At 43.8% G+C, this 25,005-nt stretch overlaps 2 protein-coding genes across 7 annotated transcripts in view; one reads left to right on the plus strand and one right to left on the minus strand.

The window, feature by feature from the left end:
* LOC119953872 (CXADR-like membrane protein) overlaps positions 1 to 23,877 on the plus strand; it is a 52,185-nt gene extending 28,308 nt beyond the window's left edge. The window contains exons 5-8 of one of the 3 annotated variants that reach the window (XM_038778478.1): positions 2,272 to 2,325; positions 3,992 to 4,128; positions 5,958 to 6,051; positions 23,338 to 23,524. In XM_038778478.1, coding sequence (XP_038634406.1) covers positions 2,272 to 2,325; positions 3,992 to 4,128; positions 5,958 to 6,032 — 266 coding nt within the window. In that variant the 3' untranslated portion in view covers positions 6,033 to 6,051; positions 23,338 to 23,524. Of the gene's footprint in view, positions 1 to 2,271; positions 2,326 to 3,991; positions 4,129 to 5,957; positions 6,052 to 23,337 lie in introns of all 3 variants that reach the window. The other 2 variants (XM_038778476.1, XM_038778479.1) reach the window with 2 other exon arrangements.
* Positions 12,676 to 25,005, minus strand: part of LOC119953871 (beta,beta-carotene 9',10'-oxygenase-like) — a 45,422-nt gene continuing 33,092 nt past the window's right edge. For all 4 annotated transcript variants that reach the window (XM_038778472.1, XM_038778474.1, XM_038778473.1 and 1 more), the window contains exons 8-12: positions 24,113 to 24,280; positions 21,105 to 21,242; positions 17,563 to 17,745; positions 16,420 to 16,530; positions 12,676 to 14,135 (exon numbers count right to left, since the gene is read on the minus strand). In XM_038778472.1, coding sequence (XP_038634400.1) covers positions 14,022 to 14,135; positions 16,420 to 16,530; positions 17,563 to 17,745; positions 21,105 to 21,242; positions 24,113 to 24,280 — 714 coding nt within the window. In that variant the 3' untranslated portion in view covers positions 12,676 to 14,021. The remainder of the gene's footprint in view (positions 14,136 to 16,419; positions 16,531 to 17,562; positions 17,746 to 21,104; positions 21,243 to 24,112; positions 24,281 to 25,005) is intronic.

The following is a 25,005-nucleotide window of genomic DNA, read 5'->3' on the forward strand; positions in this document are numbered from 1 at the left end:
ACTGATCCTGTGGTCGGGTTGTTTCCGTGCGGGCATTCTTTCCTCCGCGCCGGGCCCCTGTAGGGCTCCGCCATATTGACCGGGGGCCGGCATGGAGAAGAGATCCCCTGCGCATGTGTGGAAATACGCTGGCCGGTCTGCGCATGCGCGGAAATAAGCCGGCCAGTCGGTGTATGCGCGAGATCATGCCGGCCATCCCGCGCATGCGCAAACTCACACTGGCCCTTAGGCGCTGACTGGAGCTGCACCAACCACTCCGGCTTCAACCTATCCCCCGAACATTCGGAGAATTCCTCTCTTTCGGGGGCTGTTGACGCCGGACTGGTTGGCACCGGTTTTCCCGCTGGCGTGGGGGTCTTAGTCCCCAGAAAGGAGAATCCCGTCCAAGATCTCCAACAGGATCCACCCATGAATAAATGATCCAACTGCACCCAAACAGGATACAGACAACCATTTAACCCAACACCACCCCATAGCTCAAAAACAGAATCGCAGAAGGAAACAATACCCAAGAACCCCGGTACCAAAGGGAATGCGGCTAACTCTAACAGCGCAATTCGAGCTCTTATCCAGATGCCGAACGGAACAAGCAGCCCCCCTTACATTCGAGATGGCAAAAGCCAAATTCAAGGAGAGGACCGGGCACAACCAGACCCTTGTTAACAATCAATGGTCCTCTTAAAGGGAAGTAAAAAGAGAGCAAGAGCCAAGAGCATAAAACCGAGCCCCCACAATCCCATCTTCATGCCCTGGGCTCAAGAATGAAACAGATCACCAAACCACCGCCAACGGCATCACCAAAAGGCCACCTCATGGTCAAGACCCAAGACTCAAGGGGAAAATAGCCTGGTCCCAGTCGGAGACAGGAGGAATAAACATCAGGACTGGAGGGTCATCGGAGCAGCCGGCCTACACCCCACCCACCCACCCACCCACCCTGTAATTGCAGGACCCCCGCAACCACTGAGATCATTAAAAAAAAAAGGATTGGGCCACCCAAAAGCCAACAAAAATCGATATGCTTGCCCATGCCACCAAGGGCCACCTTCCAACACTATTACTACGAGCCCCCAAGGGCATCAAAACTAAGTAGGATACACGTAGTGTTCCTCACACCTCACCAGGTTCAAACAAAAATGAGGAAGAAGAAGAGAAAAAACTGTAAGCAAAAGAGCAAAAACCCGTCGGATCCACCATGTTATGGCAAAACAAAGACCTGCCAACCAACCGCAACATGGGCCCGCCCAAAACTCTCAGGAGGAATTAACCAAGGGTAAAGACTGGGCTCTACCTTCCAACCTACCCAGTTCAACATTTCACTGAATGTGGATTACACACCTCAGGACCCCCTGATTCATCACCCCGGCCCCCCAACACCCAACCACCCCCCCCTCCCCCGGCCAGTTCCGCCTCAGCTACTTACATGCTCAAAGAACTCCAACAGGATTGTGAAGCATGATTTCCCTTTCATTAATCCATTAATTGACTCTGGCCAATCCTATAATTAATTTTTTAACTGTCCTGCTATCACATCCTTTATCAAAGGTTCTCGCATTCTCCCTGAAACTTATGTTGAGCTAACAGACTTATGGAGATATATGTCAAAGAGGTTCAGTTTGAGGGAGCATCTTAAAGGAAGAAAGAGGCAGAAAGGTGGAGGGAGGAAATTTCAGGATTGAAACGGGATCTTCTCATCGGTATTCTAGAAACTGATATTGGTCAAAATCTTTACCCAATAAACCAATGTGTACTCATGGCTATTAAAGATTAATGCTTATAAATATGCGTTTATGGTTGTAATAAAATAAGCATTATGCTCCCTCTGATTGCAGTGTAAGGAGATTGCAATGTCACTTTATCAACAGGAAAATAATATAGGCCCATTGACAAATAGCAGAAGTGCAATTAACATAACTATAATGTCTTTTGGAATATGCGTTCTCAAAAAGAAAGGTGAACTATTTCTTATGGACCTTCATTTTATGAGGTGAAGCATGTCCCATTCTCCATATACGGCTGGACTTCAGATCTTGCACAGAAATATGTGAGAGATGCTGAATTCTGAGAAACATACATTCGAAGGAATGATTTGCTGAAATCACAGGTAGCCAAGACATTGTGGCTCCCAAGCTGCCGTTTGAACAGTTTAACTAAGGGAAGAAAATAGTCCTAAAATGTTGGGAAAGAATTAATTAGAGTAACTTCTAACGTGACTGGCGAGAGTCCTTAGAAATATAAAATATCTATAATATATATATGTTTTACTTTAAGATGATCAGAATGTTGCACGTCCAATCACAATGGTCAATCCAACTACTGCAAAAGGTATGAAATGTGTCTCAGTTTATGATTGGTCTGTGGTTATTCATCCTTAGAGGGAATCTTAGGATGAAATTTTCCCATATTTTTTCCACAGCGTCAGGCTCTGACTGAAAACTAATGTGTCTCTCTCCAGGTGGACTGCCAAGTTTTTAGACCACGTTTTCGGGCACTCTGGAAAAAAAGTGTGCATGGTTTTCGCTGTTAGTCTAGCGGGTCGGGTCCTAATGGAGACGGCCTGACAGAGATGGGATGCCATCTTTAAAGGGTACCCTCCCATCAGCACCCCAGTACACCGCTCCATGGACATGGAGGACAGCCCTCTCACAAGCATCGGGCCCCCCTCCCCCAACACCTACCACAGCACAAGCAACCGCAATGCCAACATCGGGCCTCCCCCTACCTTCGCATGCATCGGGCAAGCCTCCACCCTACAGGGGGAAAAAGAGAGAGAGAGAGGCAGTAAAGTGTAGGGAGATAATCTAAAGATTTACGATGAAGTAATGCACTATAATGTGGATAAATGTGAGGTTATCCACTTTGGTAGCAAAAACATGAAGGCAGATTATTATCTTAATTGCTATAGATTAAGTGAGGGGAATGTTTAATGAGACCTGGATGTCCTTTGTACACCAGTCATTGAAAGTAGGCATGCATGTGCAGCAGGCAATGAAGAAGGCTATGTTAGTCTTCATAGCGAGGCGATTCGAGTACAAGAGCAGGGATGTCTTGCTGCAATTATACAGGGCGCTGGTGAGACTGCACCTGGAATATTTTGTGCCGTTTTGGTCTCCTTATCTTAGGAAGGATGTTCTTGATGTGCAGCAAAGGTTTACCAGATTGAATCCTGGGTTGGCGGGACTGATGTATGAGGAGAGGTTAAATCAGTTAGGATTATGTTCGCTGGAGTTTAGAAGAATGAGAGAGGATCTTATAGAAATCTATAAAATTCTAACAGGACTAGACAGCGTAGAGGTCACAATCTAAGGAAACGAGGTAAACCATTTCTTCACCCTGGGAGTGGTGAGCCTGTGGAATTCTCGACTCCAGAAAGCAGCTGCGGCCAATACATTGTATGTTTCCAAGAAGGAGTTAGATATAGCACTTGGGGCGAAAGGGATCAAAGGATGGGGGGGAGGGGAGCGGGAACAGGTTACTGAGTTTAATGATCAGCTATGATCATAATTAATGGCAAAGTGGGCTCGAAAGACCAACTGGCTTCCTCCTACCCCCGTTTTCTATGTTTCTAATCTCAGCAGCATTATAGATGCTGATATAGGCCTAAATTTTTACCCAATAAACCAATATTTACTCATAGATATTAAATGTTTACTCCTTTGAAATACGTATTTGACGGTTGTGAGAAAATAGAATTAGATATCATGCTCCCTCTGAATGGCGATTAAGAACATTACAATGTAATTCAGTCAACAGGAATTAAAATAGACAATTTGGCAATTACTGGAAATACCATTAGTATATCTGTCATGTACCTTCTGTTCTTGAAGGGCGAGGGGGCCTCCTCCTTGTAGTGCTTCATTCTTTGAGATAAAGTACGCGCCATTCTCCGTACATAGCTGTGGTTCAGGTGCTGAACAGAAATATGTGAGATGCTGAATGGGGAAAATATGTTCCCACTCATTAATTGTGTCATACAATCTTTTATTTATAGCCATAGATGCTCCAAGAAATCAAAGGGCATATATATTCATAAGGACTGCTAGAAATTGTTTTGCTATATTCGTTGGAAGTATAATTTTCCTGCTGTTTGTGCAATATTTGAGTCAGAGAACTAATAACTGCACTCAGGTAAGCATTGACTGATGAGTATCAGTTTGAAAAGTATCATATAAATATATTCTTAAACTGCAGTTTAATTAACTAACTGGCTGTACATACTTTAAAAGACTTACTAAACTTTGTATCAATAATGATGAAATATTGTATCATTACAAACTGCATGTTTCAGTTCTGGTAATTATTTCTGTATAATAAATTGCTACACAGTTAGTTTGTATCCATAATTTTCTTTTAATAATGTTCAAATCAGTACTACTAATTTGATTCAGCGTCCAGACATAGTACTGTAATCTCCTGCTCAATGGATAGCACTTCTATGAATTAGAAGGTGGTGTGTTCAAGTCCCACTCCAGAGACTTGAGCAGAAAAGTCTAGGCCACACTCTAGATCAGTATTAAGGGAATGGTGCATGATTGGAAGAGCTGTCATTTATTGTGAGATATTAAACCAGGATCCTGTTGACTCTCTCACGATGACATCAAATATCCCATGGTCCTATTTAATGGAGTGGAGATGCCGGCGTTGGACTGGGGTGAGCACAGTAAGAAGTCTTACAACACCAGGTTAAAGTCCAACAGGTTTGTTTCAAACACGAGCTTTCGGAGCACGGCTCCTTCTTCAGGTGAATGGAAAGGCTTGTTCCAGAAATGTTTATATAGACACAGTCAGAGATGCCCCGGAATGCGAGCACCTGCAGGCAATCAAATCATCAAAGATGCAGAGAGAGAGGTAACTCCAGGTTAAAGAGGTGTGAATTGTCCCAAGCCAGTTCAGTCGGTAGGCCTCTGCAAGTCCAGGCTTGTTGGTGGGGGCCGAATGTAATGCGACATGAATCCCAGATCCCGGTTGAGTCCGGTTGAGACTATCAACAGGCAGGACTGTTCCCTTCCAGTTGGGGAACACTTCAGCAGTCAAGGACATTCAGCCTCTGATCTCCGGGTCAGCATTCTACAAGGAGGCCTTCAGGAGACGCGACAACGCAAAATTGCTGAGCAAAAACTTATAGCTAAGTTCCGCACACATGAATGCGGACTCAACCGGGATCTGGGATTCATGTCGCATTACATTCGGCCCCCACCAACAAGCCTGGACTTGCAGAGGCCTACCGACTGAACTGGCTTGGGACAATTCACACCTCTTTAACCTGGAGTTACCTCTCTCTCTGCATCTTTGATGATTTGATTGCCTGCAGGTGCTCGCATTCCGGGGCATCTCTGACTGTGTCTATATAAACATTTCTGGAACAAGCCTTTCCATTCACCTGAAGAAGGAGCCGTGCTCCGAAAGCTCGTGTTTGAAACAAACCTGTTGGACTTTAACCTGGTGTTGTAAGACTTCTTACTATTTAATGGAAGAACTGGAGAGTCATCCATGGTGTCTTGCTCAATATCTATCCCTTCATCAACATTAAATAAACCAGATATGGGCAGCACGGTGGCGCAGTGGATTAGCCCTGTTGTCTCACAGCGCCGAGGTCCCAGGTTCGATCCCGGCTCTGGGTCACTGTGCGTGAGGAGTTTGCACATTCTCCCTGTGTTTGCGTGGGTTTCGCCCCCACAACCCAAAGATGTGCAGGGTAGGTGAATTGGTCACGCTAAATTGCTCTTAATTGGAAAAAATGAATTGGGTACTCTAAATTTATTTTAAAAAACCAAAAAAAAACCCAGATTAATTGGTCGCTATCGTACTGCGGCATGTGGGAGCTTGCTGTGTGCGGACTGACTGTTTTATTTCCTAACCATTGAGTACTCTTCAGAAATGCATCACTGGCTATAAGATGATTTAGAATATCCTGGGGTTGTGAAAGACACTTGTGAAATGCTCGTCATTCTTTTAAGGCTGGACACATTTCTGTTTGGCGGATGGTGAACTGTGGAAGACGTGTCACACGAGTTGCTTTACATCCTGCTTAAAAGTGACAATGCAAGGCAGGTAGGTCAACTGTTTGACCTCTCATATAACGAACTGTGTGTGGTCCAGACTCTCATGAGGAACATAGAACATACAGTGCAGAAGGAGGCCATTCGGCCCATCAAGTCTGCACCGACCCACTTAAGCCCTGACTTCCACTCTATCCCCGTAACCCAATAACCCCTCCTATCCTTTTTGGTCACTAAGGGCAATTTATCATGGCCAATCCACCTAACCTGCAGGTCTTTGGACTGTGGGAGGAAACCGGAGCACCCGGAGGAAATTCACGCAGACACGGGGAGAACGTGCAAACTCCGCAGACAGTGACCTAGCGGGGAATAGAACCTGGGACCCTGGTGCTGTGAAGCAACAATGCGATCCACTTGTGTTACCGTGCTGCCCAAATCAGGGCACAATCCTCTGGCCATGCTGCGCCCGAAAAACAGCTCGCCGCGCGCAGCGTGGCCGTTAAAAGCCGGGAGACCCTGCTCCCGGGATCTACCCGGCTCACAACACCTCGTGAGATTCAATGCAATCTCGCAAGACATTGTGAGGTGAATCCCGCCCAAAAGTGGATGGGTATACTCCACATCTTGCACTGTCTGACCTGCTTGACATCTTTCCCCTACTCCTTCTCTTCTTCATCCCATCAACATAAGTAGAATGTCAATATCATGGACAAGGCATTAAAAATAGCTGCTGTACCAGAGCCCTTGGGACATAGCCTCCTGATTAACTAAATGCAAATAAGGAAAAAACAAAACAATTCAGAATAGCTTCAACATGCTGCTATAAGTTTGACTATCGGCTTTATGAATTCACTTCTGTAAATAGCACGGTATCTCTCGTACTCTATGGTATGTGGACAGCTAGACAACTTTGCACGATTCCAGAGTAAACAGAGAGAAACTGCACGGCATCCATAACATTATCAGATGCTGTAACAAACCGATCTATCATCCCCCTTCTGATATCTCTCAGTTTTTTTGTGTACATATAACATATATACATCAATATTTCCCCTTAGAGATTGACTGACGCTAAATTACCAATTTTCACAATGTTAGAGGTACTCAGCTTATTATTGCCAGCCTTAACTTTCTGTAGCAAAGCTTAATGGACAGTCAATGTGCAAATCAAGTAAATGATTTAAAAAACTATAGGGAGGCTAAGGGCAAGATGCTATCCATGTAAAGCAAATGATGTAAATCAACCAAAAAGTTCTGGAAGTTTGCAACCCAACTGAATTTCTGTATCCCTGAACTTGCTCATCAATTGACATATTACGAACAGCATGCTTGGCTGACGCACTGTTACTTTTCCAGCAAATCCTGGCCTCCCCAGGTTCGTCTCTGTTATTGGCTCATTATTTCTTTCTTCTTCCTTAGCTCACATAGGTTATGAAGGTAGAGGTGGTCACAGATGCCCCATCGTTTTCACCACAATTCTCACCAGTGTAACTCTTGCTACCAACATTTTAATTTATATGCATACCAATGAGTGTAAAATCTTCCACCGTACACAAGCAGAAAGAAGCAAATTAAATCCTGTTCTTCCTATCTGATACAGTAAAAACTGCAACAGATATTTGCCCCAATATTTCTCCTGCCTACAAGCCAGTAAAGAAACATGGTTTGGATGTTATGTAGTCAATTCCAAACATACCTTTGCAAATTCACTCCCCAGTCATTTGCTCGTGAGGGCAGCACGGTAGCACAAGTGGATAGCACTGTGGCTTCACAGTGCCAGAGTCCTCGGTTCAATTCCCCACTGGGTCACTGTCTGTGCAGAGTCTGCATGTTCTTCCTGTGTCTGCGGGGTTTCCTCCGGGTGCTCCGGTTTCCTCCCACAGTCCAAAGATGTGCAGGTTCGGTGGATTGGCCATGATAAATTGCCCTTAGTCACCAAAAAAAGTTTGGGAGGGGTTATTGGGTTACGGGGATAGGGTGGCAGTGTGGGCTTAAGTGGGTCGGTGTAGACTCGATGGGCCAAATGGCCTCCTTCTGCACCGTATGCTCTATGTATGTTTAACATTCTTTTGTCAAAAACACAAACAATATTTTAAAGTATCTTGTTTTTATTTTATCCTCATATTTCATGTAGTATGAATCCTTAACAGGTAGTATTAGTGTTGCAAACTAGATATTGTATACATGTAAAGTAAAAGTTTCATTAATGTGAAAAATGTTATGAAAGAGGTTAAACATCTTTAAAAATATCTTTGTTGTTTCACAAACATTTTAATGGATATATTAAAGCTTTGGCATATTGGAAGTATTTCAAGGATGCATATTTTGTTTAGTACTCATCAATGCAAGGCACATTAATACCAGAAACGGAACATTTACTGATACCATTTCCAATGCAAATAGCTCAGGTATGTCACAAGTTAGATGTAAAGTCAGCGGTGTCTTTTTCCCCAAAGGACATTTAACATTTCACCAGGAGTTGCCAGAAAATGATTAGATATTGGAACAGGAAGATTTTCACCTTTTTCACCCAGGGTTGAAACCAATGGTAAGAATCCTATTGCTGTCCTGGCTTAGAATGGCTAACTTGAGAAAGGGAAGGTCGAAACTGGAACTAGAATCGATGGACCAAATTGCCTCCTTCTGCACTGTAAATTCTATGATTCTACTGGGCAGTGCACTTCTGAACTAAGCTAAAGTTGTGCCTGTTCTGTTGGTTTGTAACTCTGAAACATAGGGACAGAAGGAGGCCATTTCACTAGTCGAACCGTTGCATCATTCAACAATATCATGGCGGATTTGCGACCTCATTCCAGGTACCGATTTTTTGCCCCTTACACCTTTGATTAACAAAAGTTTAATAACCTCATATTTTTAAACTCGCGATAAATCTGTTACCAATTGCCATTTGCAGAGGAGAGTTCCATGCTATCATTTTTTGCATGTATGAGTGTTTCCTAACTTTACTCTACTCTTCAAAGGACTTGCTCTAAATTTTATACCATGTCCCCTTGTTCTTGGCTTCCCGATCAGCAGAAATTGTTTCCGTCTACTTTCTTTTGCATCATCATAAGATGATAAGAGTTGCTGGACAGAAAAAGACCGAAGCCCATCCACATCACCTTCTCCCATCCTGGTACTACATGATGCCACTGTAAGAGTTATTGACTAAGCCTAGCAATTAATTTCTACCAATTAGTCTACAACGGACCCTGAAATGAGAAAAGAAAAAAAAATCTGAGTGATTGAGAGTTTGTAAACAATGGACACGATTTTTCCACTCTGTTGCACCTGGTGCCGATCCCGTTATACCGGGTGTATCGCGAGAGAGGGCCAAAACGGGCTTGCGTGAGCGCCAAGCCATGTGCCACTCAACTAACCTGCGCCTGCCGCATTCTGGATCGCACCCTCATTGCAGGTGATCCAGATAATCATATTAAAATGAGCCATTAGGCTAAGCTAAATGTCCTTATTTGGCAATTTTACCCAAGCCACAAATTTAGGCCCAAAGCCAAACTTCTCCAGCACCGCAAACAGATGCCTCCACTCTGTCAAACGCCTTCTCTGCATCCAATGCCAACACTACCTCTAACTCCCTTCCCTCTGCAGGAGAAAGCACCACATTCAGTAGCACATTCGACGACAGCTGCCTGCCCTTCATGAAGCTAGTCTGATCCTCCCCCACCTTCGGGAGACAGCACTCAAGCCTCACCGCTAACACCTTTGACAATATTTTGCCATCCACATTCAGTAGAGAAATGAGCCTATACGACCCACACTCCACAGGGTCCTTATCCTCTTGCAGTAACAATGAAATAGATGCCTGCTTCATAGTCTCAGATAACCCCCCCTTCGCCATCGCATCTTCAAAGATTTCCTCCATCAGTGATGCCAACCTGTCCTTAAATGTTTTATAAAACTTCACCGAGAACACACCCAGCCCTGGCGCCTTACCTGACTGCATCTTCCCTATTGCTACCTTCACTTCCTCCAACCCTAATGGCTCCTATAACCTGGCCCTCTTTGCCTCTCCCACCTTCAGCCACTCCAGGCACTCCAAAAACTCCCTCATCCCCAACTCATCCTCTCACCCCTCCTGTCCCATCTCTAACCCTCACAATCTCCCTTGCCACTGCTTGCCGACGGAGCTGGCCCGCCAACAATCGACTGCCCTTCTCACCATACTCATACACAACCACAACCACCCACACTCATCTCAACTGCCAGACTGCCCTGCCCGTAGATAGAGGGTCAAACTTCGCCTGCAACTCCTTCCTCCTCACCAACAGCCCCGGCTCCGGATCCTCCGTGTATCATCCATCCACCTCCAAAATCTCCTTTATCAGCCGCTCCCCCAGCACCTCCCTATCCGTCTTTGCCTTAAATGTGATGACCTCCCCCCTCATGACCACCTTTAATGCCTCCCAAGCCACCGACGAAGAGACCTCCACATTTTGATTAAACTCCACATATCCCTCCATCACTCTCCCTATCCTGATGCAAAAGTTTGGGTGCGCCAGCAAACGTACATCCAGCCTCCATGCCAGCCTCTGGGCTGGCCTATTCTCCAAGACCACATCCACCCAATGCAGCACATGATCCAATCTCCTTCTTTAACCCCACCACAATGCTTTCCCTACCACAAAAAAGTCGATCCTCGAATACACCTTGTGTACCGAGGAGAAAAACAAATACTCCATGTCCCGTGGATGCAAAAGCCTCCAAGGATCCACCCCTCTCATCTCCTTCATAAAACCCCCCTGACACCTTTGCCCCCCCCCCCCCCCCCTCCCCCGTCCCGAGGGTGACAGCGAGCGCAGCTGAGACCTATCCATCTTTGGGTCCTGCACCATATTCCAATCCCCCCATGATCAGCTGGTGAGTATCCATCCAGTAAGGCTGCTAACATCTTCCTCACAAACCCAGTGCCGTTCCACTTCGGGGAATACACACAGACCAACACCACCAACATCCCCTCCAGCGCACCTGGCACTATCACCTACCTGTCCCCTTGATCCTCTACCACCTTCTCCATTTGGAACCTCACCTGCCTACCCACCAGTACAGCCAATCCTGAGCCCTGCTATCAAAGCCAGAATGGATCACCTGGCTCACCCAGCCCTTCCTTAGCCTCATCTGGTCCATTACCCTCAGATAGCTCCTCTGTAACAGCACCACGTCTGCTGTCAGGCCCTTCAGATGCGAGAAACCCTGTCCCCTTAACCCTCATAAGTTCCACGCTAGCAGTGACAGCGTCCTAGCCAATGCCACCTCCCCCTGCACCCTTTCCCAGCAACCCCTCCACCGGGCATTGGCAGAGTTAAATGAGATTTTAAATGTTAGATCTCGCGAGACGTAACGGTCGGCGGGGATTCCGGAATCTGAATCCCGGAAGAGCCCTCTCTCGGTACCTACGGACCATGTCCCATCCCGATTCCGGCGGGTAATTTGCTCCAACTGTGGGTGAATATAGGTCCGGATCTCACTCAAAAAGCCGACGGGAAACACCCCACCAAACCCGCCTATAATGACACTTGCGGCAGGATTTACCGACCGGTGGCAGAGGAAGCCTGTCAGTGAGATTTACCCACCCTGCCACTGTCAATGGGGATTCCCCGGTGACTGCACCCTCATCGCCAGGAAAGCCGTGGGCCAGCATGGGTCCGGAATATCCCCACGGCATCAACAGCCGGTAAACCCCATCATTAGTCATTTTTTGGGTGAATTGTGCCCACTAGGTCCAAAGTCTTCTCTTCCTCCTGAGCATATTACATCCGCATATCATGGGTGGAATTTAGAGGGCCCATTCACCGCAGCCGCAATTCCTGTTCTGGCTGCTAAATCTCACGAGACGGCTACACCAGGCTTTGTGTCAGCATGGTCTCAGTTTGAGATCTTCCCTGCCCCCCGCCAGTGATGTAATCAGGTTCACACCCAAAAAGGACATGAACTTGATGTCCATATATTATAATATTTTAACATATACTTGCGATGATATGCATGTAGCCATCAATGTATATAGTTGTCTATCACTGCACATAGATATCGGTACGACCTCTGACCAGCAGGTGGCGTTAACGATCTATTACATGACTCGGGACACTCGCCAGTGGGTAGTGAGTTGTACAAGAGGTTAGTCGCACTTAGAGTAGCTCCAGAAGAATTCACTGAATTCATTTAGTAGCCATCATCTGTATTATAGTTCATTAGTTATCTTTTCAATGTGCTTGTTAATAAATCATCTTTAAGTTAAACAACTATATGTTCTGTGTACATCATTAGAAGGTTTACCAGACTGATTCCAGGGATGGCACGACTGTCATATGAGGAGAGGTTGGGATTATTCTCACTGGACTTCAGAAGAATGAGGGGGGGGGGGCGGGATCTCATAGAGACTTATAAAATTCTAACAGGACTAGACAGGGTAGATGCAGGGAAGATGTTACCAATGATGGGTGTGTCCAGAACCAGGGGTCACAGTCTGAGGATTCAGGGTCAACAATTTCGGACAGAGATGAGGAGATATTTATTCACCCTAAGAATGGCAAGCCTGTGGAATTCATTACCACAGGAAGTAGCTGATTCTAAAACATTGAATATATTCAAGAGGCAGCTGGATATAGCACTTGGGGAGAATGGGATCAAAGGCTACGGGGAGAAAGCAGGATTAGACTATTGAGTTGGATCATCAGCCATGATCGTGATGAATGGCGGAGCAGGCTCGAAGGGCCAAATGGCCGCCTCCTGCTCCTTTCTTCTATGTATGTATCTATTACAATGGTTATATCACAGAACACAACAATACTTACTAGGCTTGACATCGTAATGCCTGCCGATATCTTATCCTCGCACCGAGTCGATGTGACGTTATGCCGCACGAATCACGACAGGTTTTCAAAAACGAGAATCAGTCGTGGTGTCCATGCCGAGTGCATGGAGGTAAGCATATCCCCTGGGTGGTGAGGGATATTGCTGGGCAGTGCCCTGGCACTACCCCTGGAACCTTGGCACTGCCAGTGTGCCGGGGCAGAGCTAGGTTTGTACTGAAGTGGCACTGCCAAGTGAACTCTGGCAGTGTGGGTAATCTTCTTCCACTGAGGAGTGAAGGTTTCCCCTTCTGTGTGGTTGGCAGGGGGGGGGGGCAAGAAGAGTGATCCCCGATGAGCGCACGGGGACGGTGGTGAGGCAGAGAGGGGGCGTAATGTCCTCCTTACTTCACTGGTTGGGGAGGAGGGGGAGGTGGATCTGCTCCGAAGCTTGTTTGGTGGGTACTCTGTATCCGTGGAGGGGGAGATTATGTTATACGAAGGTTGGGGCACCGTTTAAAGATGGTCCCCTGATCTCTGTGGAACTGTCTCCGCTTGTTAACACTTAGCACTAGTGTATCCATAATAGGAGATCAGGAATGGTTAAAATTAAACCTTTGAAGTTATCTTGAGTTCTCCAATCGGAATGAAAGTTATAATGCTATAGCATTAATGCTCTAGCATTAGATGTTCTCGCATTAATGCACTAGCATTAATGCTCTAGCATTAGATGTTCTAGCATTAATGCTCAGGCATTAGATGTTCTAGCATTAATGCTCGAGCATTAGATGTTCTAGCATAATGCTCTGGCATTAGATGTTCTAGCATTAATGCTCTCGCATTAGATGTTCTCGCATTAATGCTCTCGCATTAGATGTTAGATTAGAAAGTTATAATGCATTAGATGTTCCAACAACAAAGCAATTTCTTAGCACTAGTGTATCAATAATAGGAGATCAGGAATGGTTAAAATTAAACCTCAGAAGTGATCTTGATTTCTCCATTGAGAATTAAAGTTATAATGCTCTAGTCCACATCACACAACTTGAGCTTATCAGAGCTGTTCTCAAGTGGAATCCAATGCACTAAATTCATCAGCTAATTATTATTGCTTATTCAGAGCGTAAACATTTCTTTATAAAAAGTGCAAGCCTTCAAAAAGTTTTGATGCGCCTCAGATACTGGAACCCAGTTGTGCACATTGCTTCGATAAAGTCTAACGTTCCGCAAAGACACCATGAAATCCAAATGGTATACGGACAGCCACTTCTGCTCTGCCCATTTCAGTGAAGGTCTTCGCATCAAGTACAAGCAGCAAGCTGCTCTTACTCTGAAAAGCAATAACAAAATCTTCAGTGGAGATCGGAAGGAAAAAACCCACGAATGTCACAACTTGGTCTTTTTCAATCATATACAAATCATATTCCTTCAGGTAACTTTGATGAAGGACTAGATCTAAAACATTAATTTTTTTTGCTACCATAATTTGCACTTTTGATGATTTGGATTATTCTTTTGAGAGACAATCATTTATCAACATTGCTATATCTTACTACTTAGTATTCCTAGCACAGAGCTTGAAAGCACAGCAACAATTTTCTGTCCATTAATTTCAATGCCCTGGAAATTGAAGGAGCTATGAATCATGACTTCTCGATCCCCATGTGAATTCATGAAAGGCACTCCAGTCACATGAAGCCTTGCTTTGGGAGCACTAAATCATAAAACTACCCAAGTGTAGTTTTTAAGTTTATGTGTAAATTCAGTGGAAAGCTGTGCTCAATGCAAGTACAAATTGGAAAGTTTGTGGTGTTTGAGCTTGATCGATGACTCACCTACCTTTGGGTTCAGCTCTCCATTGGGATTATGGGATCACCACTAATGAAAAATTAGTTAAGATCAGTTTTCAGATACAGAATTGCCAATTTACTGGGAACCGGAAGTACCTGAAATTGGCATAGTTCTGGAAAGCTGTGGATGTCAATTGGGCGTGTAGAGGCAGTTTGATGATCAAGGTCTAATTTGGGTCAGTTACCTCACCAATAGTGGTCTGTTGGCTGGATGGCTGGTTCGTGATGCGGAACAATGCCAAAAGCGTGGGTTGAAACACCGTTCCATTCGAGGTTATCCATGAAGGCCTCACCTTCTCAACCTTGCCCAAGATGTGATAACCCTCAAGTTAAATCACCACCAGTCAACTCTCTCTCAAAAGGGGAAAGCAGCCTATGGTTCTCCAGGACTGTGGCAACATTTTACCTACCCTGTGGCCTAGTGATATAGGTCACTGAACTGGTAGACCACAAACCTTGAGCAATGCCCTGGCATTCCAGATTGGTTGAATTTCAATTCTAAAGTAAACCTATTCATGGACTCTGTTGATGACAAGACAGTGGCCCTGAGGTAGGTAGGCCTTGAGGTGAACAGGTGTGAGCACAGCACATTATGCTGCCAGGAGAAATTCTTCCCCTCCTCTGGGTTCATCATGCAAGTAAAAGGTAAACACAAAGACATCTTTTTGTTGGAAGTGTTAGTTAGGCCACAACAATCACTACAAGATACATGTTCTGTTCTTTCTGACTCATTTTGCAGAGGTGTCCTTAATAAGTGTTCGATCAATTATTAGCATATGCAAAAGCCTTTCTGCACGTTTAAGGAATTTGTGCAGGATGTCGGATTATTGTTCAAAGTTATCAGGGTGTTGGGTATCTTAGGCACCCTTGGGCTACAGGCAATGTAAGAACAACACTGAGCCAGCGTCCCCAGCATGTGATTTGCACATCTTGGGGCTCAGCTGTTTACTGCTAACAAGGGAAGCAACATTTAAACCATCTCTCACCACTCACTCCCAGTCAAGCCAGGAGGATGTCAGCACAGCAACCAGCCTTCCCTAAAGGACGTTAGTGAACCAGACGGGTTTTTAACAACAATTAATGATAGTTTCAAGGTCATCTTTACTCAGCCTAGTTTTCAACTCCTGATTTAATTAATTGAATTGAAATTCCACCAGCTGCTGTGACGGGGTTTGAACCCATGTTCAACCCAGAGCATTAGCCTGCGTCCTGGATTGTCAGTCGAGTGGCATTACCACGACACCACTGCCTCCCCCTTTGCAATAAGGACAATGGAGGAAATAAAGTAGAATATATGTTCTCATAGGAGTGTTATAACCTGTCTGCTTACCACTGGCTGGGGAACTAATGGTAATCCCACATTCCTTTGGGAGTATGAGCTTCCCCAATAAGGGAGGGCGGCGGAGAAATCATTAACAACTCTCTGCATAAATAAAGCTGGCCAATATGGAACCGGCTAGAGGAGAGTGAGCAGCTAGGGAAGTTGCTGCTGCTGTTGTATATATAGATATATATAATATATACTATATATATGTTATTGTAAATAAATGTTATTTCTTTCTGTTCTTAAACTCGTGCTGGATTCTTTGTGACCTTCACAAAAGGAGGTTGCATTTTATTAGAATATGTAGTCAGATTCATAGCAGAGCCTTACATCAAAAATATATGTTTCTCTCTCTCTCTCGCCCTGCAGAGGGACTTTCAAGAGGTTAAAGGATGATAAATTGAATCTGATGATATTATGTTATTAATAATTCCAGTTACCTGATTTGGTGAAACAACTACAGATAAGATAATTCCATCATCTTCATCAGCACTGTTGGGAGATGGCACAAAGATGGGCTCAGAAGGATAGTAACCCTTTTCTTTCCAAGTCTGCAGAGAAGATATATATGACAAGACTAATTTACATCTATAAAGTGCTTTTGACGTACAAAATTGTTCCAAGATACTTCACGCAGCCATAAGGAAAAATGCTGAATATTGATTCAATGAAAAGAAAGATAAATTTATATTATACCATTCGCAACTTTTTAAAACTCAGGACATTATCAAAAAATGTTTCATCACCCAATACCTATGGAATGTAGGGGAACATTTTACAGGCGCATTGCACCAGGTGCAAAACAGTTTGCAATGTTCCCGGGCCTTCCCAGCAGACGTAATCAGACTCATGCTGAGCGAGGCTTGAAGCTGACTACATTTCCTTTAAATATATTTTAATATTCAAAATCAGCTGAACGCTGAATTTTCCCGGAACGCGTTATGTTCCCATCTGTTGGTACGATGAGGTCAGGCGTGGTGACCAAGCCATTGGTCATTGTAACCTTCCAGATGGTCAGGGACATGGCAGGGCAGTGCTGGCAGTGCCAAGTTGGCATTGCCGGTGGGGGGTGGGTTGAAGGGGATGGGGAAAAAGGGATGGGGGTCTGAAGGGGCGACACATATAGGGCAATCCAAAAGACTGCCAAAGGTAAAAGAAGACTCCTTACAACATCGGAGCGCAGGGCTGAACTTACCTGCCACCTATCACCAACCTGGCGATCTATATTCAGTGGGTGACATGCTAACAATGGTGAAGTAGGAGTCCCAATGTCAGTGGAGAGGGATCTTTAATTTCACACTTTAAAGAAACCCAATTGGTCCAACAGATGTGTTTATGCTCCACCTGAGCCTCCTCCCATCTCACCTCATCTGACCCTATCACCAATTCCTTCTATTCGTTTTACCCTCTTGTACTCATCTAACTTCTTCCTTTATGCATTTGATCCTTAATCTTCTCTCAAAGCTATGTTTGTAATGAGCAAATAAGGCTTCATTTGTGCATTTAAAATTAATTTTAAATAAAAGAAGATAGTCAGCACTATATATAAAAAATATAATCAGATTCCAGTCCAGGGTTTTTACCTTAAATTTTTTTGTTTCCACATCCATCTTTATAAGAGAATCTGCCATTACATTGTTTGCTCCACAGCCATAGAAAAATTTGTATTTCTTTGTATTATACTTTGCATAGTTAATTTGTGGAAATTCCATGCCACCTACATCCAGGAGATCATCGTCATGGAGATCCTCAGCTTCACACCAAATCTATAGGAGCCAACAAAAACATTATTAGTTTTATTGGTCCTTTCTATTGAATAAGGAGTCCCCATTAAACAGCACATTGCCATTATTATACTAATTGTAATAATAAATAAAAACAAGCGGTCAAAATACACCTCGGGTAAATCGAAATCTGTAAAGAGAAATGAGTTAATGATTCAGGTGATGACCTGATAAAAGTTGGGTCTTTCCCACCTTAAGTACACCCAAAACTACAAAAGGCAGTATAATCATGCTTAACACAGCATATCGCTGCTCAATAATGTGTCTTGGATAATAATAATAATGTCTCAGCACACTGGGCTAAATCGCTGGCTTTGGAAGCAGACCAAGGCAGACCAGCAGCACGGTTCAATTCCCGTACCAGCCTCCCCAAACAGGCGCCGGAATGTGGCAACTAGGGGCTTTTCACAGTAACTTCGTTTGAAGCCTACTTGTGACAATAAGCGAATTTCATTTAATATATTTCCAAGTCAGGATTATTATGATCCCAGATCAGACCCCAACAGTGGCTAGAATACTGGACCAAAACACCTAAATCTTAGTTTGTGCAGAAAGCATGATTCGCTCCAGGAGTGATTGCATGCAAAATAGGGCTTTGGTATTTTTGAAACAAAACTTTATTATGAATACAACACAAAACTTTTAACCTCACACCTGAAAAGAACTGCTTACAATTACCTTTAACACAATGATACAATTTCCCATTAAACAGCAAGAAAATAAACATTAGGCTCTTAATCCATCTTAAAATTAGCAGGGTATGGAGTAATACTTGCTTTATAAAGCACATTTGGTTCAGGTTGGAACCTCTTCAGACTCTGGCTGAATATCTTCAAATAGCTGCTTCAACTATATTGTTTCAGCCTCTTTCCTTGTCTTCAGACAAGACTGTTCTGCTTTCAAATAATAGTCTTTTTTTTTAACTATCCTCCTTGGAATAAATTGTGGACTCAGAGTCAGGCAGATCAGAACTCAACTCCTTTCCCTCTCAAAGCTTTTCCAATCTCGCTGCTTCTCTCTCTCTCTCAAAGCTGAAAAGCACATTGGAGGTGTTCTACTGGCCATCATAAGCCCAGCACAGTGCAACATGGCCAGTAGATGCTGGGAGATTCCTCTTCTGGGATCCACCCAGCTAACGCAATCTTGCGATGTGAATCCAGCCCATGGGCAGATAACTTTTTTTTTTTCTTTTTTTTTAAAATTGAGATTACCCAATTATTTTTTCCAATTAAAGGGCAATTTAGCGTGGCCAATCCACCTACTCTGCACATTTTTGGGTTGTGGGGGCGAAACCCACGCAGACACGGGGAGAATGTGCAAACTCCACACGGACAGTGACCCAGAGCCGGGATCGAACCTGGGACCTCAGCGCCGTGAGGCGGTTGTGCTAACCACTAGGCCACCATGTTGCCCATGGGCAGATAACTTTTAAGAAAATCTGCATATTAGAGTGAGCCAGCTAGTCTCGCTATAATATCTATTATAGATATCTAAGGTCTATATATATATCTAAGGTCTACCCAAGGCAATGGTATTTAACCCCCTCACCTCAGCCGCGCGCCGTTCAGTGCTGGTCTCCACAGACGGGGGCCAAATGGAATGGCACTCATGGGGGTCTCCCAGGGGATTGGAGGCCCCAGGTGCTTTCCCTCTGCATAGGGTGGTACCCTGGCACTTCTGGTGCCACCTGAGCACCTTGGCATTGACAGCCTGGCATCCTGACGGTGCCAGCCTGGCACCCAGGGGCATTGTCAGGATGATACTGCCAAGGTGCCAAGCTGGCTTTTTTTCCACACTGCGGATCGGTACCCTGTCTTTTGTTACCTTACAGTAGCGTGTTGGTAGCATTAACTGTAGGTAACATGCGTTACTCAATCCAGTTGCAGCAGAGGCTTTCTGTACCTTGATGAAGAAGGCTCGAAGTCGTCCAGAGGTATTGAAAGGTTTAGTGAGTAACAGAATTTAACAACTGCGTGAGTTCTTACTTTAAGATCAATGCCAGTAGAAAGGTTACAACTTTCATATACAGTAACTATGTCTGACCACACTAGTCACCCTGAGCTAGATCAATGCTCCTGCTCTCGTCACAATTTAATCACCAAGAGAGGCAGAGAGCTGCTTGCGTCTGCTTTTATACCCGCCAGTGCTGCCCCTTAGTGATCTTTCAATTTTCCATTAACCCCTATGTACATACGCATGTAAAGATCACTACACAAGTGCGGGGAGGCCCGAGGACCTCCTTATAGGTGAATTGGGGTTTTGCGGGAGTTTGGGGGCCACGTTAGGGGGGTCGAGAGAGGCATCCCGATCTTCTGCACTGAGGAGATCTGGTGAGCATAGCTCCTTTGTGCAGAAAATTAGACTAAGTGCAACCTCGGCTGGGCATTTCCCACTGAGTCTCCGTATCTACCCATATGGGTGTTCAATAGCGTGGTGTTTCTCGGTGCTCCGAGTGCCAGGAAACACCTGGCTAAATGCGCTCACTATGGGACTCTTTTCCCATTCAGGTAGATCGCGACCATTATCTCTGCAGGCTGCAAAAGCACATTAACCCACCCCCGGGACCTCCCCAGTCAATCCACATTCTTCTGGTCAATTTCACCTGCTACTTACCAGAAGCAAAACAAAATCCTTTCTAAAAACATGACCATTGCAGCCAAACACACTCTCCCCCCCAGGCATCTAATTCTTAACTTGTTCCAATATTTAGAAGCCAATATTCCGAAAATTCTCCAATCATTGCAGGATGGTGAGTGACTTGGAGGAGAACTTGCAGGTGGTGGTGTTCCCATGCATCGGGTGCCCTTGACCTTCTAATTGGATAACGGACATTGATAATTCAAACCTTACAAAGAAAATTACAAAGAGAAAAATTCTCTACAAATCTCAGTTTTTTAGTTGTCTCAGAAGGATAAAGTGATACAGCTAAATTATTACTTTTTAATTTTGTTCCTGGCTCAATGGCCAAGTATTAAGAAGGCTTTTATTAGCATCAGGTTCCTCAATAAAAATACAATTTCACGTAATTTTCAAATCTATAGCGGCAATATACCTTGACACAGTTTCAAACACAAATAGATTTTCACGACAACGGAGAGGCTCTCAAAATCTGACCTGTGGCTGAACATTGGTAATTGTCATTGTGTGCAGAGCTTGAAACCTCCCAACTCTGAGCACCCAACTGGGGATGAAAACATGAGTCAAAGAGAATACTTAAAGCAGTTAAAGAGTATGTTTAAATTTGGATTTCATGATATAAATGTGCCCTCCAGAAACATGATATAGCCCATTTTGAATAAAATTAAATATTTCAGCACAAAGATAATCAATAGTGAACATACCTTTCCATCAGCCTTTCTGAATATGACTGCATTGCTGTACGTCAGAGTATTGAGGTTCTGATCAATAGGCGTGTTAGAATTGATGTTTAACGGTAAGACAAATCTGCGTGGAAAGCCTTTTGGTAAAGTATTGTAGGCCTAAAACATAATAAAAAATTTAATGGATTAGGGAAACTAAAGATTCACACTAAGGAGGGAGCTGAAAGTTAGCAACCAACCCCAATGAGTAGAAACAGCGCCATGTATAATGGTCAGTCCATCAGTGTATAATAGCAGTCTTTAATACAGTCCATGAATGTTTTATGGGCAGTCTATTCAACAGTGTAGTTTTTATGCTACCTCTATGAGTTAAAATTACAAGACTGGTATGATTGGTCAAGTGCTCCTCCATATCAGCCCGTCTCATGAATGGCATTCCTTGTCTTAGCTTGAAAGATCCTTGAACCATTTTCTAATTTTTCCTAACCTTTCATTTTTCCCTGTTCCTCCTCTGAAAGAATGAAGCAGCCACAATAGAGAATAATTCCACTTGTCTGATTTGTTTGTAAAATAACTTCCACTCTCCAAGTAAAAATAGTATAGCCACATGCATGGACACAACACACATACTAACACGTACGGACACACACAGGCTCCACTACTCAAAGTTAGAACTGGTTAAAGATGTAATAAAAACTTGCATTTATACAATATCTTTAAGTCCTAAGGTACTTCATAGGAGTGCTGTCAAAGAAAATCGGAAACAGGACCACATTAATAAATATCAAGACAGGAGGTCAGAAGCTTTTAAGAAGTGTCTTAATTGGGAGAGAGAGATAGAGAAGCAAAGACGTTTAAAGAGGGATTCCCAGAGTTTAGGGCCTAGGTAGCTGAAGGCAATGTTCCCAATGGTGGAAAAATGACAATTGGAGATGTACAAAAGGTCAGAATTGGAGGAGAACAAAGAGTTCAGAGGCTTTTAGAGCAGGAGGGGATTACAGAGACCGAGAGCTGGAGGAGTTTACAGAGATATAGAGCTGGAAAATGTTACAGAGACAGGGAGCAGGAGGAGGTTATAAAGACATGGAGCTGGATGATGTTACAGAGACAGGAAGCGGGAGGAGGTTATAAAGACATGAAGCTGGAGGAGGTTAGAGGCAAGGAGCTTGAGGAGGTTAAAGAGATATGGAGCTGGAGGAGGTTGCAGACATATAGAGCTGGAGGAGGTTAGAGATATGGAGATGGAGGATGTTACAGAGATATGGAGCTCGAGGAGGTTAGAGATATGGAGCTGGAGGATGTTACAGAGATATGGAGCTGGAGGAGGTTGCAGAGATACAGAGCTGGAAGACATTACAGAGATGGGGAGGGCTGAACGGTTTAAAACATAAGACATTGGGAACCGAAGTCAGCAATTCAACCCTTCGAGCCTGCTAGATCAATCAGATCATGCCTGATCTCTTCCTGGTCTCAAATCCACCTCCCCACCTGTTCCTCATATCCCTTTAACCAATTTTCTTATCAGGAAAGCAAGGATGAGAATTTTTAAATTGCGTCATTGATAAACCAGAGGTCAATGTCAACCGAAGGTCAATGTAAGTTAACAAAAACAGGGTTAATGGATGAAAGACATTTTGTGTAAGTTAGGATATGAGACAAGAATTTTGGATAAGTTGGTAAGTTTATGGAGGGTACAAGGTGGGAGGTTGACAAGGAGTGCATTGAAATAGTCAAGTCTTGGCGGTCATGGATGAGGTTCTCAGCTGAACTGAGAAATGGTCGGGGACTAGTGATCTTACAGAGATACCAGCAGGTGGTCCTGTCTGAGCAGAAATGGGGTCAGAAGCCTCATCTCAGGGTCAAACAGAATGCCAAGGTTCCAGAGGATCTAATCAACAACGACCAAGAAGATCAGTTGTGGTGATGAATATGGAAGTGAGTTTGTGGAATTTGTAATGACAGTACTACTGACCAGACTGATGTACAAAATTGTTGATATAAAATAACCATCAATCATATGGAGCGTTCATGCTGAGACATTGAAGGTCTTTCATTTGTATGTATTACCCTGTCACTGAGCATTCTGCGCGTGCTATATATCTATATATATAATAATTGATTATTTTTGGATTCAATGGCAGCTAGATAATCATTTGTAACATATCCACACATGCACTGACTTGATAAAACACACTTCTTTCATATCTAACTTATCTCCTATACATTCTTAATTGCTCATTTGTCCCCTATTTAGGCTCCCTCTGCTATGTATGACCTCCTCACAAAAGGATGGAAAGGCTACCTGGTTCCTGCCCTTTGCTACACAAGAAAGATGGGGCACACTCGTAACACTGATTATTCCTCCACCAGAATTCACCTTGTGCAAACATTGACAACCCAAATGTGGTGAATGTAACTTAGTAATTCACACTGTATTTACCAATACCATTGTAAGCGCAGTAGCGTTATCCGACCACTAGGGGGAGTAGCTCTGGGAATGCTCAGGAGTTTGTACCGGGCTCCACCCTTGGCTCCGCCCATGACTCCTCCCCCTGGACTGCTGTATAAATACCCTTGTCCAGAGCCAGCCTGCAGTTCATCGAGAGTTCAACGGGTAACAGGCTGGCTCTGTAGTAAGTAGATTAAAACCACTGTTCATATCTTAGAGCACGTGTCTAGTGAATTGATGGTTCCATCACCAATGAAAACTGGAGCTCATTGCTGAAGGCATCAAAGCACTGAGCTAACAATGTAATAAAATTGTACATTGACCAGCTGTGCCACATCTCATAAAAAGAAAATATGAGCACAAAGCTCTTGCTGCCATCCAACGTGCCAATTTAGTTTTGTTTCTTTTTTCACAAGGGAATAAATAAATTATATCTCTGTAGATAATTAGGATCTGTTCATGTGCAGTATTTTGAAACAAAGAAACATTGATCCCAAGCACACAATCTGTCCAGTCCTAAACATTGTGTGGTATAACGACCACTGACACATTGAAACTATGAAATAATGTTTAATATTGCCTCATCCAGTGCTTCTCCAGTTTGCCGTAAGGTTTGCAGGTTTATGCTGTTGATAATTTTGCCATCATCAAAACAGCAGAGATCAAGAACAATAAAACCATTGTTTTCAAAGGCATTGATATGATGGAATGTACTGAAGGCTTTGGTGTAATACTTGAGAGGAATTATCTGCAAAAGGAATGTGAAAATGTTTAGGCATGTGAAATAAATCATTTGGCTCAACAAGTTTGTCCCTATTGACAAAATTATTTTTTAAAATACCAACATCATTATTGTCCATTAGTAAAGACTACAAAACCGCGTTTACTTTTTATCCTTGTTTTAAAGGCATTAATTTACAATTCTATCTTAAATATTCATCCAAACCGTGTTTGAAAGGTTCATAAATCATTAATGTGAATGAACACATTCCCTTATTGCTTGCAAAGTAGATTACTCATATGCCTGAGTGGTTAGTGTGTTACAGTTGACCGGAAGTTGCTACAGCAGCATACTCTTCTACATGCATCTTGCAGCCTGGATCCATAGATAGTGAAGGTAGAGGCTCCAACATTCTTTTCATCTTATGGCTGACCAGGAATCTCTCCCACTCTTACCACCAGCCATTAGTGTGTGTTGGTAGGACTTGCAGATTGATTCCTGTTTGGCCACATTATGAACTTGTTGGCCATTGAGTGCTGAGGTGGGACTCAAATTCAGAGCTTCAGAGGCAACGGCCTGAAACACTTGTGCCACAAACCCCCCCGAGTGGTCAGTATGCACCTTTAACATCTATTTCTTGGGTGTACATATGACTCCTATTTTTAAAGTGACATTCTCCTGGTTTCTCAGGCCTCTACATCCCACCCTGCACCTACCTCCTAACTGAGGAGGTGGGTAACATGCTGCCAATA

The sequence above is a fragment of the Scyliorhinus canicula genome, chromosome 19 (genome assembly GCF_902713615.1).
Source record: "Scyliorhinus canicula chromosome 19, sScyCan1.1, whole genome shotgun sequence".
NCBI classification, from domain to species: domain Eukaryota; kingdom Metazoa; phylum Chordata; class Chondrichthyes; order Carcharhiniformes; family Scyliorhinidae; genus Scyliorhinus; species Scyliorhinus canicula.